Source organism: Liolophura sinensis, chromosome 7 (genome assembly GCF_032854445.1).
Source record: "Liolophura sinensis isolate JHLJ2023 chromosome 7, CUHK_Ljap_v2, whole genome shotgun sequence".
Taxonomy (NCBI): domain Eukaryota; kingdom Metazoa; phylum Mollusca; class Polyplacophora; order Chitonida; family Chitonidae; genus Liolophura; species Liolophura sinensis.
Genome location: NC_088301.1, coordinates 52,518,462 through 52,532,946, shown reverse-complemented (window position 1 = coordinate 52,532,946; position 14,485 = coordinate 52,518,462). Strand labels below are relative to the sequence as shown.

At 38.3% G+C, this 14,485-nt stretch overlaps 1 protein-coding gene and 1 long non-coding RNA gene across 7 annotated transcripts in view; one reads left to right on the top strand and one right to left on the bottom strand.

The window, feature by feature from the left end:
- Nucleotides 1-14,485, top strand: part of LOC135470171 (glutamate receptor-interacting protein 1-like) — a 54,226-nt gene that overhangs the window by 19,120 nt on the left and 20,621 nt on the right. For 5 of the 6 annotated variants that reach the window (XM_064748964.1, XM_064748963.1, XM_064748965.1 and 2 more), the window contains 4 exons: nt 7,033-7,101; nt 8,829-8,900; nt 9,526-9,589; nt 9,955-10,100. In XM_064748964.1, coding sequence (XP_064605034.1) covers nt 7,033-7,101; nt 8,829-8,900; nt 9,526-9,589; nt 9,955-10,100 — 351 coding nt within the window. Of the gene's footprint in view, nt 1-5,643; nt 5,666-7,032; nt 7,102-8,828; nt 8,901-9,525; nt 9,590-9,954; nt 10,101-14,485 lie in introns of those variants that run through there. The other variant, XM_064748967.1, reaches the window with a different exon arrangement.
- Nucleotides 112-5,253, bottom strand: LOC135471848 (uncharacterized). The gene is made up of 3 exons (XR_010444474.1): nt 5,064-5,253; nt 1,407-1,474; nt 112-985 (listed from the first exon to the last, which is right to left on the bottom strand). It is a non-coding gene; the product is annotated as an uncharacterized LOC135471848 (long non-coding RNA).

The following is a 14,485-nucleotide window of genomic DNA, read 5'->3' as shown; positions in this document are numbered from 1 at the left end:
ATAATTCATCTGTACCTTCATGTACATGTTTATCATTATTCAAAGTCTTAATGTTAAAGGGGGAGGATTGGGTGGGAAATAAGTTACTTCAAATCCAGGTTTACTAGTTGAAGCCCTTTATTGTCCAGGTTAAGGAAAACACCTAAAACAAGTAGGAAAAACAGCCTAAACATCACAATGTTAAGGACCAGTTACACCATTAGTTGATAACTCAGCCTATCTCTAATAACAAAGTACTATGGCCATGAGTGACCTTTACTCTTACTCTTACTAGTGAAATGGGCATTTACAGTCTCTGGACCTTTACACTTTCAGGTAAAATGCTGGTCTTATTTGGATTACAACAATACCACTAACTGGAGAAACTGCAATAATCTGACAAGAAATTATTGTAACTTGCAGCAGTGATCAAAATGAAATGAATAAAATAATGCTAATGACAATTGCAGTTACTACAGGGACCATAAAGCTAAAAGTAAACCTTAGTTCAAGCAGTACTCTATGTTGAAAGATCATTCATTATGACCGGACTTTCAACATGTGACAATCAAACACTTATTTTAATATAACATAGTTATCCAATGACAGAATTACATCCGTAATGAAGACACTTTCACAAGATAGAAGTGTTCAGGAAGATTGTGTACTCATTACATGTATGTGTACAGTAAATAGACACCATTATACTTATGCATCTGTTAATCACAAAATTAACCAAACTCACTGTAAATTGTATTTGTCATTTCACCATAGAACACGTATGTACTTACATGAACATTCACAGTATGTAACACATGCTGTTGTAAACTAATACCTTATGATACACAGTAGATGTATACCTTGTACATGCAGAAACTATACTGGTACAACATGATTACTCAAGCATAATACATTTTATATCAGAAACACAAGCCTCATTTCCGAATGGTTTATTAACCAGGTTTCTGTCCATTACATGTAGCGTAACTCATGAGCATTGTACCTCCTGTAACGCAATATAAACTTAACATTACAAATTAGGAAGAAACTTGAGGTTCTGTACACAATTCTTCTAGAAAATATCTGATACAATGAATCAAGTATGTAAAAAAATCTACAAAATCAAAATGCATATTTATTGTATGTTTGGGCACCAGATCGGTACATGACTGTAGTCAGGGGAACCAGTAGGCCTATCAACTAACAATTGTCAAATAGTAGCAACTCACTCAAGATTTTAGTACAAAATGCTTTAAAGACCATCACATGCATGACATGGCATTACAGGTGGTTACGTGGATTGTAATATACAACTTTAACACTTGAACAGAGATTATATCCTGGGAGATGAAACTCCTGGTATGTTCATGAGGTATTCACCAACCAACAGACACTATGACATAAAGAGAATATACAAGTTTTCTTACAGTTTGCCCACAGCAATCCTGGTCTCCCTGTCTAACGTTGTGCAGGAAAACACAGCTACACAGGAGAACTGATATTAAGGGAGAGAACTCATTATTAGTGAAAATACCTGCACAGAGTGGATAAATTACATTAATTTATACTTAATCATTTGAAAATGTTCAAAATGTGGTATGTTAGACATAAAGTCGTGTTTGAAGTATAACAATAATTTCAAGCATAAAATTGCATCGATGCTTACAGCTGTGACTCTTGTAGCTTTCGTATTATTATCTATGGATTGCTGAACATCTTTACCATTGAACTGTATTGTACTTGTTTATATTTTCCCAACAAATCTGTTCCAGAATGTAATTAAAATGCATAAAGATGAATCAGCTGGATTAACAATTTTACTCGTGGTCTATGCTCATGTCCTGTTTATCTCACTCAATAGAAATTATTCCAAACAGAATAAGACGATGTATGTGTAAAATGAAGGGCTTCTTGTTAACATTCAGTCCACCAGCCAAGAACTGGGCCTCATACCTGTGTGTATTTAGACTGACTATTTGGTTATGTGTACCTATGTGTGGGTGCTCTGAACTGGAGCATCCCAGTGAAGGTCTTGGACAGGTGGTTTCCCTGACCCCTTGCAGATTTATATGCATTTCTCCTTGCCCTAGAAGCATTCTTGTAATTCTTGTGTCTGGTAGATACTGATTCTTCTGATAGTGTAGGCTATGAAAACCAGCATGTGATGGCCATCAGATTGAAAGTTTGTGTCGAATAGGAGATATTGTGGCATCACAAAAGTGTAAAAGTGTCTGAAGTATTGCGATTGACCTAAAGTTTCACTCATGACCAATACTTGATTCAGAGTTCTGTTATCTTCAAAGGTGTTTTGAAATTTTTTGGAAAAGTAAGATTATATCCTCCTGAAGAACTGTAAATTTCAGCACCAACAGTAATATTCTGTGACCTTTATTTGCTTCTAAAAATGCACTTTTTGTGTAAAATTTTTTTAGGGCACATACAGTAACATAAATCACCAGATATGGAGAAAAGTGTAGTAGCTTGCACTGATTTTTTTAAATACTAATTATTTCATCTATGTTGTGATGTTGTTGTCCTTGTCTGATGAAAATATGTTGTAAGAAAATAGTATCTACATTGCATGAACTCTCCACGGCTAGTATATCAGCAGATTTCATATTATATACATGATAGCTTTCATCTATTCCTGTGACCTAGCTCATGTGCCTGTATGTCCTGAAAATTTACACTGCTTACATAAAAATGAGGTTGTGTAAGGGTTACATATACATGTACTTTCATTTACATATCTAAGAGTGGGTGCCTGAGTATGGTTGCTCCAGCTGCACCTCAGTTGCCTTGACACTAAACACACTTTCTCAACCTTTCTCTGCATAGGGAGATGTGGCAGCTATGTTAAGCGCCTGACACTACAAGGGTGATCTGATAGAATCCTGATAAATAACCACATAACTCTCAAGGTTTTCTGTTGGCCAGTTAATTGCACCAGCCACAACTTGGCTTGTTTCCAGAACTTGGAAAGCACCACATTTTTGACACTCACATAATATAGTTAGTCTTTTTTTCTCGTCAGAGCTACACTGATTAACATGTGTTGGGTTTTACAAAAGCTGCAAAAATGTCACAACCGCAGAAAGCGTCCTTGAGATCAGTTTTGCTATATTACAGTGTGTGTGCTACATTACATCTTGCACCTTCCTTCAACAGCTGCCCAACTAACACATCTGCTGGCATAAATTGTGTGGAATGATTATTATGGCAGTTCATTACATGCATAAAGAGTTACAGCCTGTCAGCATATTTACACACATCTTTAATATCAAATATAATGGAAAACCTAAAGAAAGATACATGTTGTTAGAATTTCCAATAACAACTGGGAATACTGTTATGTCCTTAGCAGTACTTTCAAATGCACTTGAACATTTTCAAGAAACCCTACTTTTTATTATATAAATATTTGAGTCAAAAAACAAGGCTGCAAATGTTCACAGAAATTTAAAAAAAAAATTTAAAATGAAGTTTGTGAATGTACTCTGTAGGCGAATGAGCGAGGTGATATGTACATTAGTAAAGAGTGGATTGGGGTTCAATGGTTGTGTTTGGGCTGGCTTCAGAGATTGGTGCATATCCAGTTGCCCCAGTGTTTACTGACATTTTAACACTCTTCCACCCACTTACCAGTGGCATGGTGTAGTTGTACAGCTTACCCCACAGGGTGTGCTCTCCAACGGGGCCAGATCCTTGATGACTTTTATGACATGGTAATTTTAGATATGTAGGCAATCCAACAAGATTTTGCCTTAGAGTGATAATTTTGTACCAGTATCTCCAGTAGAATAAGAGCATTGGTGTTTTTCAAACAAGAAGTTGAACTGGGCATGTTCAGTTGTCATACGGCAAGGAGTCGAGTATTTAAATGGTCATATACAAGTTCAAAAACAAGTTCCTGTATCTATTATGATTTACACACAGACAGTTACATATGTCTAGGAATGTATGTTACATTTAGGTGTGTTTGTGGGGCCGATGAACTTTTATGGTTTCTTATGAACTATAATATTTTGAGATGTGAAAACTACCTAATAAAGTTTTCTTTTAAATTTTCATGTCATTCAAGTTCTTGCTTTAGAATATTTAGTCGACTGCAGTTATTAGACTGAATGCCATGAATTACACATCACCATGTCAGTATATCAAACCTCTTGATGCATGTATATTGTTAGATAAAAGCCTCTCATTGTTTTGCATGTTAAAATATGATGCCTTTGCGCTCCTTACAGTATAATGACAATTGAATTGCCAAAGTGTTGTGGCCATCAGTATTTGTGAAAGCTGTTACTGTAAGCTATACATACTCTGTACAATGTATGTATCAATGTTAAGTCGGTTAAGCAAAATAGGTTGCCCTCAGATGAAGGGGATTGTAGTTAAAGACTACATTAACTATACACGTGCTCTTTATCATGTCAAGAGAAGCTTTGTTTCAGAAATTTTGCACATGAATACAAGTCAAAATATTAATGATTTATCATGTCTATAATCCATATATGAATAATGTTAACTGAGTTCAGCTTTTGTTAAAAAGGAAAAAGTTTAAATGTTCCAAATGTTCCTGCTTTGATCTTGCAGAGATGTAAGTGCTTTAGGAGAGCTTAGAGAAAAGAGCTGAGTTGTAGTATTTGTGATAACCCAAAGGGCTCACTAGCTGGGAGGGCCACTGTAACAGGGCCTTAGGTGTCATTAGTGAAGTCAAGCCCCAGACAAGTCTGATTAGGCCATAATAGGTTACTTGTACAGTTTCATTGGGTGCTAACTGGGTACACATTTCCTTGAACAGTTTTGTAAGTAGCGTACATACAAGTTTCTGGTACATATATGTGTATGGACTTTTCCATAAGATCTGACTTGTGAATCAAACTAGTGAATTGGCTTTGGCCTGATTTTCCTTGGTAGAGGGTGTTGGCAGACAGCGCTTTCACTCTGTCAGCCCAACTACAAACCAGCCTGATTATTTTGGTAGAGAACTAGAGCAGTGAGGCCATTGGGCAGTAATTGATACTTGCACGTTTTGGTGTGTCTGGGGTATGTTTAGAAGGGAAATGAGGGCTATAGTCTCTTACCTTCCCTATCTCACCCCACACCTATCATTCTGGACAGACTACTGTTTTCATGTGGATGGTCAAACTGCTACATTCAGCTACTCTCTGGACTAGATTACTAAGGAAATAAACCCAGTATGTGGGTAGACCACATACATCCTGGTGATCACTGGAAAAACCTACTAAACTACCACAACGCCCACAGCAGCTGGGAACTCTGCGACCTTGTGCTGGGTTGCCTACAGGATAAATGTACATGGATATCTGGCTCCCTCACAGCCGGATAACTGAATTGGCTTATGTCATTTTATGAAGGCCAGACAGGTCTGTGTCCTCCATAACCTACTCCTGGGCTCTTGGTTCCAGGATGGAGATATGAAGCTCATTCCTAAACCATGTAAGGCTTTGTCTTAGGAAGTGTGCACTATACAAAAACTATTGAGGTAAAAGTTTTTGGATCTCCATGACTGCAGTAAATGGTCTTGATGTGAAGTGACATTGTTAGTCCAGGATGGACGGCTGTGTGGCACAGTGGTTTGGGGTGGCTGAGACCAGGACGGTCACCATGTTTTCTTGCTTCCAGTCTGGACCTTCTAGGCATTCAGGGATGTACCTTCCTGCAGGTATAAAAGAATGTGCATGATATCGGCGCAAATGTTATTTTATGGCAAAAAGTAATAATTATAATAAGGCACTACTGAACTAGTACTGGTAATGGATATTGGGCTTTTGTGATGTAAATACATCAGCTGTGGGCTTCAAATGGTCAGTGTCTCTATGCAGGTTGGTCCAATATTATAAGGGAACCTCTGTGTGGTCTTATACTGACATGCACATGACAACAACAAACAGTAAGAAGTACATGCAAACAATTAATAACTGTCCCCAAACAGTTAAGTTTCACTATTTTACCGTCAATATTCTTTGTGATACAGATACGCGTACGTCTGTTTTCTCTTAATGTTGATGTGTTGTGCCCTTGTAACATTTTATCCTTGTGGGTCAGTTTTACTACTGTATATGAAGATGGTCAATATAACCACTATGAAGTTCGTCAGTACCACAGCACTACAAATTGTCAATAGCAGATGGTTAGCAGGAGTTAGTCTGGCTCCATTTGTTGGAAATGCTGTAAGCTTGATTGCATGGTGGTGGAAAAAGGTATGGATTAATTATCAGAAGTAGTCACCTGAGTAAACCACAGCCTTGGCATTATCATTTGTATTTCTTTGACGCTTCAAACTTATCAATTCTGTTCAAATATCGATAAGGCAATAATATCTGTAATGATACACATACAATATGATTAAGTGAACAAACTAGTCACAAAAAATGGTAGCCATCTTGGATAACACCATTTCCTTTACAGAAATGCTAGTGAAATGGTATAATGGCTATGTATATTGGATTTTACACTCGCTGTAGTGTTGCCTATTATTTATGTGAAAGGATGATAAGTGTATTTGAACCAAAATTTTTACTATTACTAAGTTACTTAATTTACACAATTGTGAGAGTTCTGTTGGTCATGAATAGATAGGTGCTTTGAGGTTTGTGTGGAAGGCAGGAGATAATATCCTGCTTGTGAAATATAATATGAGTTTTCATTTGCCTCTAAAAATTCACAGTTTGGATGAAATTTTTAGGGCAAGTAAATGTCAGATTTAAATTGTGTTAGTTCAGTTAGATGAATTATTATTGTAAGCTGAAAGATGAACTAGTGTGTCAAAGATACCTGGAAAAGTACCATTATAATCAAGGTGGGAAAATGATGGTGAATACAACCCATAAGGAGAAATCGGCATGAAGAATGCTTTGGATGTTACAGTTGGGTGGACGTGGAATGCCCCTTTGTGGTCTACCAATACCGATGTATAAGAATGTCAAATTTCTTGCTTAGATCTACACAGTTCTTGGAAGATTCAGTCTACAACAACTTTTTATAATACAAGAATCTTGATGAATGGGTATGATCTTCTTTTCTTCTTAGAGTCACTAGAGTACAGGCGATCTGGAGAAGGAGCCAGTGCTGATGCCAATTCCAGGCAAGAGATTGATGGTAAGTACAATCCATAGATATGATATCTTTGGTCACCCTATACTGGTTGTCTGCTGTATTGGGTTTCTGTATCAGCCACAGATCATCTTCACCAACTGTGATTACTAAGAGCTTTCTCAAAGACAAGGATGGTATAAATAGCTTAATAGATTGTATGGCAAGCTGGAGGTCATGCTTGGAGAATGGCAAGGCCCCAAGGTATTAATGTTACGAAGTTGACTGTATTGTAAATTGTAAGAAATAAGTATGGTGAAATTGTTTTACCACGTGCAGCAGTGGGAATGCATGACAAACACATAATAGAACAACACACATATTTAGGGAAGCATATCATTTTGACAGGGTTTTCTTCAGTTTGCTTACATTGACATTAATACCATTGTGAACAGATCTGTGTGTGGGTACTTCCTAGTGTGGTACTTGTTCTAAGATTTATTTAGATTTAACTTACATTTTTAAAAAAATCAAGAAAGTAGGTCAACACCAGAGAGATAGGAAACAGATGGGAAGTTCAACTCTATTCATGTAATATGGTAGTGGCATTATAAATTTTGACAGAGGTATACAGAACTTCATCATCTAAAATACTCCAGTTTTCATTGGAAAGGAACAGTCACTTGGAGGACATCTATATTCTTCTGAAATGATTTGCCAGTACATATGGAATTGAGTATTTTGCATGATAAATTTTTTTTTATAAATGTACATGCAGCTGCTCTGTGAGATGATAGTGATGATACAGGCTAATGCCTGAACAATACAAGGGCTCCTAACATCATATACTTTCCTGTCATCTCACTAAGGTATATCTAATATTATGATTGTGAAGCTAATGTCACCACAGTTTAGGATGTATTCTATGATTGGATAAGTTTGTAGTTGCACATTCCAAATACATTCAAGTGCTTGATCTCTTAGATGTATGTGAAGGTTTCTCAGTGACAGCTGAAGCATGGGATGACTGGACCAGTCATAAACTTGTCTCCCTGGAAGAATACATTTGTACTGTGGGTGAAATTCTGGCAGTGGTTCAAAGCAAACATTTCTGACATTTTAACCTGTTGGCCTTCAAAGCTGACTAAGTTACAGCCCCATTTTGTACATTGGCTTGTCCTGATATCCAGACATCAGAACCTATATCTCTCTAGAAGCTTCTGTTATCTTAGAAACCCATGTTCACCCATAATGCCGATGAATGTTTGCTTTTGCAATGAAGTGTGACTGTAACTTCTCAACCATCAGAAACTTCTCTTTGAAGCCAAAATTTTTTTAACTACAAACAAATAAGAGCTGATTTGTCCAGTATGTCTAAAGTAACTATAGTCAACTGTAGGTTATCATTTCTGATTCCAAAAAACAGTGCACATATTTTTGTGATGAAAGTGTTGGATGTAAAATTTGCAGATGTAAAAGTATCGATTTAATCCTGGAGCATGCAAGCAGTGGAAATGGGTAGCAGTTGTCCCAGTGTTGGCATTTGATGAAGACCATTTTCTGCCACAAAAAGACATAAAATATCAGGGACTATTTGAACACAATTGTAACAGAATGAGTTGGTTCATAAGTTAGAGGTGTATGCTCTGTGCATCATACTTGCCTTCCCTAAAATCAAAATTATTAGAAATTTGGAACATTTATGAATTTATATGCATATAGGCCATTACTGCAAACTGTGAAACACCTGTTTAGCATATTCCATCTACTTTTTTATGTCTTTCTGTTTTCAGAGGAAAGGAGAGGGATAGCTGTGGTGGAGCTTCTCAAGCAGGAAGGGTGTGGTCTAGGGCTTACAATATCAGGTAAACTTACTTAGATGTTTTTTAGAGTTTTTCCTCTGTACATGATGGAGCCAGAAAACAAACACTATAAATTAAATTTCAGGAGAAAATTCTTGAATACAATATAATTCATCCTGAAATTCAGTTATTTAAAAATTGTCAAATCTCAGTTATGGCATCTAAGCAGCATGGAGGAGCAGAAACATTTTTAGATAATTCAGTACCAAGAGTATGAACAAAAGTGAGGGATGAATGATGGAAAGGTGCCTGTCTACACCTTGTAAAGAGGGCTTGTAAGAAGAACTACACATTTACAGTTCTTGGATTTGTGGATGTACTTACAAATTATTGTTCATCTTAAGCCTAATGAAACTTCAGTTTTTCATTTGCATTTTGAATGGTATTGACCTAGTTTACATGTAAACCTAGTTTAATGTTGTCCACTAATTTTATGTAATGATAATATCAGGCATTATGCTTTAATCAGCTCTTCTGTCTCAATGCTGTTTTCTTTCACAACAGTATCAGATCTCATGGATGTGGCAGTTGATACTTTTAATCTCGTAGGACATGATATTTATCATTCACTTTTGTGTAAAAAATCTCAGTTTGCAAATACAAACTTTCTCCAAATTTCCTTCCAAAGGTGGAACAGACAAAGGCCAGCGCTCCCATATTTCCAGTATTAGGGCTGGAGGAATAGCTCACAGGTACTGTGAAATATTTATTGTACCTATTACCAAGGGCAACAAAACATCCATTCATACCCAACTTGTCTGCAAGCGATACAGTCTTAGCCATAATATGTGTATGTTTCAGTTTGTCTAATCATTGTGTTTGTATACAGAGTTTTTAATGCTGAAATATTGTTGTCTGTATTGAAGCAATAGATCTCTTTCATGTTAACACTGAAAACAAAGAAGAAACTGAAACTGGCTTTATGAGGCTAACATACATCTATGTCTGCATGTTGTATTCCAGGTGAAGATTGCTGAAGACAGTGCTGGACCTTAATTTTTTGTCCTGTGCACATGATGTTGATCCAACACTTTTTTGCTTTTCTCTTCATGAACAGGAGTGATGCCCTGCAAGTTGGCGATAACATTATCTCTGTCAATGGAATCCGTACAGCTAGTCTAAAACATGAAGAAATTGTGAACTTACTAAAAAATGCTGGAGACAGAGTTGTTCTAGAGGTGGAATATGAACTACCTGACTCTGGTAAGTTGTATCTATGTACATATTGAATCCCACTATATGCCATAACATCAGGTGAAGCTAGAAAGCTTTAAAGATCAGCACATTCGAAAGCCTAGTAACTGTACATCCAATTCCTGAACTTACCGGATTAGGATTTGTTTCTCTCCCAAACACCTGATAATGTTCTTGTTTCCTGAACAGAATTTCTTAATGGGGTCATCATATTGGAAAGTGTTCTCCTCTCAAGCATCTGATAGTACTAGTTGGTTGTCAACACCAGCTCATACCAGATACTAGGAAGTGAATTTTGAATATCTTAATGGAGTCATCAAGTTGGGAAGTGTGCCCCTGCCAAGCATCTGATAGTGCTAGTTAGTTGTCAACACAAGCACATACCAGTTACCAGGAAGGGAACTAGAATTTCTTAATGGAGTCATCAAGTTGGGAAGTGTACCTTCCCAAACATCTGATAGTGCTAGTTAGTTGACAACACGAGCACATACCAGATACTAGGAAGGGAACCAGAATTTCTTAATGGAGTCATCAAGTTGAGAAGTGTGCCCCTCCCAAACATCTAATAGTGCTAGTTAGTTGTCAACACCAGCACACACCAGATACCAGGAAGGGAACTAGAATTTTTTAATGGAGTCATCAAGTTGGGAAATGTGCCCCTCCCAGGCATCTGATAGTGCTAGTTAGTTGTCAATGTTAGCACATACCAGATACTAGGAAGTGAATTTATAATATCTTAATGGAGTCATCAAGTTGTGAAGTGTGCCCCTCCCAAGCATCTGATAGTGCTAGTTAGTTGTCAACACGAGCACATACCAGATACTAGGAAGGGAACTAGACTTTCTTAATGGAGTCCTCAAGTTGGAAAGTGTGCCTTCCCAAGCATCTGATAGTGCTAGTTCATTGTCAACACTAGCACATACTAGATACTAGAAAGGGAACTTAGAATTTCTTAATGGAGTCATCAAGTTGGGAACTGCGCCTTCCCAAGCATTTGATAGTGCCAGTTAACACCAGCACATACCAGATACTAGGAAGGGAACTAGAATGTTTTAATGGAGTCATCAAGTTGGGAAATGTGCTACCCCCAAGCATCTGATAGTGCTAATTGTTTGTCAACACCAGCTCATACCAGATACTACTTAGAATTTCTTAATTGAGTCAACAAGTTGGGAAGTATGCCTTCCCAAGCATATGATAGTGTTAGTTAGTTGACAACACGTGCACATACCAGATAGTAGGAAGGGAACTAAAAATTTAATGGAGTCATCAAGTAGGGAAGTTTGCCTTCCCAAGCATCTGATAATACTAGTTAGTTTTCAACATGAGCACATACCAGGTACCAGATATTAGGAAGGGAACTTAGAATTTCTTCGTGGAGTCATCAAGTTGGAAAGTCGGCCTTCCCAAGAATCTAATAGTGCTAGTTAGTTGTCAACACGAGCACATACCAGATACTAGGAAGTGAATTTAGAATATCTTAATGGAGTCATCAAGTTGGGAAATGTGCCCCTCCCAAGCATCTGATAGTGCTAGTTGGTTGTCAACACCAGCACATACCACATACTAGGAAGGGAACTAGAATGTCTTAATGGAGTCATCAAGTCGGGAAGTGTGCCCCTCCCAAGCATCTGGTAGTGCTTGTTGGTTGTCAACACATGCACATACCAGATACTGGGAAGGAAACTGACAATTTCTACATGGAGTCTTCAAGTTGGGAAGTGTGCCCCTCCCAAGCATCTGATAGTGCTAGTTAGTTGTCAATGTGAGCACATACCAGATACTAGGAAGTGAATTTAGAATATCTTAAAGGAGTCATCAAGTTGGGAAATGTGCCCCTCCCAAGCATCTGATAGTGCTAGTTGGTTGTCAACACCAGCACATACCACATACTAGGAAGGGAACTAGAATGTCTTAATGGAGTCATCAAGTTGAGAAGTGTGCCCCTCCCAAGCATCTGGTAGTGCTTGTTGGGTGTCAACACCAGCACATACCAGATACTGGGAAGGAAACTGACAATTTCTACATGGAGTCATCATGTTGGGAAGTGTGCCCCTGCCAAGCATCTGATAGTGCTAGTTAGTTGTCAATGCGAGCACATACCAGATACTAGGAAGTGAATTTAGAATATCTTAATAGTCATCAAGTTGGGAAATGTGCCCCTTCCAAGCATCTGATAGTGCTAGTTGGTTGACAACACAAGCACATACCACATACTAGGAAGGGAACTAGAATGTCAATGGAGTCATCAAGTTGGGAAATTTGCCCCTCCCAAGCATCTGGTAGTGCTTGTTGGTTGTCAACACCAGCACATACCAGATACTGGGAAGGAAACTGACAATTTCTACTTGGAGTCATCAAGTTGGGAAATGTGCCCCTCCCAAGCATCAGATAGTGCTAGTTGGTGTCAACACCAGCGCATACCAGATACTAGGAAGGGAATATAATGTCTTAATGGAGTCAAGTCAGGTAGTGTGCCCCTTCAGTCATCTGATAGTGCTAGTTGTCAACACCAGCACATACCAGATACTAGGAAGTGAATTTAGAATTTCTTAATGGAGTCATCAAGTTGGGAAGTGTGCCTTCCCAAATATCTGGTAGTGCTAGTTAGTTGACAACATGAGCACATACCAGATACCAGGAAGTGAATTTAGAATTTCTTAAAGGAGTCATCAAGTTAGGAAATGTGCCCCTCCCAAGCATCTGATAGTGCTAATTGGTTGTCAACACGAGCACATACCAGATACTAGGAAGGGAACTAGAATTATTTAATGGAGTGATCAAGTTGGGGAGTGTGCCTTCCCAAGCATCTGATAGTGTTAGTTTTCAACACGAGCACATACCAGGTAACAGATACTAGGAAGGGAACTTAGAATTTCTTTATGGAGTTATCAAGTTGGGAAGTGGGCCCCTCCCAAGCATCTGATAGTACTAGTTAGTTAACACCAGCACATAACACATACTAGGAATGGAACTAGACTTTCTTAATGGAGTCATCAAGTTGGAAAGTGTGCCTTCCCAAGCATCTGCTAGTTCATTGTTAACACAAGGACATACCAAGTAGAAGGAAGGGAACTTAGAATTTCTAAATGGAGTCATCAAGTTGGGAACTGTGCTTTCCCAAGCATTTGATAGTGCTAGATAGTTAACACCAGCACATACCATTTACTAGGAATGGAACTAGAATGTTTTAATGGAGTCATCAATTTGCGAAATGTACCCGTCCCAAGCATCTGATAGTAATAGTAGTTAACACCAGCTCATAGCAGATACTAGGAAGGTAACTTACAATTTCTTCGTGGAGTTATCAAGTTGAGAAGTGTGCCTTCCCAAGCATCTTAAAGTGCTAGTTAGTTGTCAACATGAGCACATACCAGATACTAGGAAGTGAATTTAGAATTTCTTAATGGAGTCATCAAGTGGGGAAATGTGCCACTCCCAAGCATCTGTAGTGCTAGTTAGTTAACACCAGCACACACTAGATACCAGGAAGGGAACTAAAATTTCTAAATGCAGTCATCAAGTTGGGAAGTGACCCCCTCCCAAGCATCTGGTAGTGCTAGTTAGTTAACATGAGCACATAACAGATACTAGGAAGGGAACTAGACTTTCTTAATGCAGTCATCAAGTTGGAAAGTGTGCCTTCCCAAGCGTCTGATAGTGCTAGTTGGTTGTCAACACCAGCACATACCACATACTAGGAAGGGAACTAGATTGTTTTAATGGAGTCATCAAGTCGGGAAGTGTGTCCCTCCCAAGGATCTGATAATGCTAGTTAGTTGTCAACACCAGCACATACCACATACTAGGAAGGGAACTAGAATGTTTTAATGGAGTCCTCAAGTTGGGAAGTGTTTCCCTCCCAAGCATCTGATAGTGCTAGTTAGTTGTCAACACCAGCACATACCACATACTAGGAAGGGAACTAGAATGTTTTAATGGAGTCCTCAAGTTGGGAAGTGTTTCCCTCCCAAGCATCTGATAGTGCTAGTTAGTTGTCAACACCAGCACACACCAGATACCAGGAAGGGAACTAGAATTTCTAAATGGAGTCATCAAGTTGGAAAGTTGTCCTTTCCAAGCATCTGATAGTGCTAGTTCGTTGTCAACATGAGCACATACCAGATGGTAGGAAGAGAATTTAGAATATCCCAATAGAGTCATCCAGTTGGACAGTGTGCCCCTCCCAAGCATCTGATAGTGCTAGTTAGCTAACACCAGCACATAACAGATACTAGGAAGGGAACTAGACTTTCTTAATGCAGTCATCAAGTTGGAAAGTGTGCCTTCCCAAGCATCTGATAGTGCTAGTTCGTTGTCAACACAAGCACATACCACATACTAGGAAGGGAACTAGAATGTCTTAATGGAGTCATCAAGTTGGGAAGTGTGAC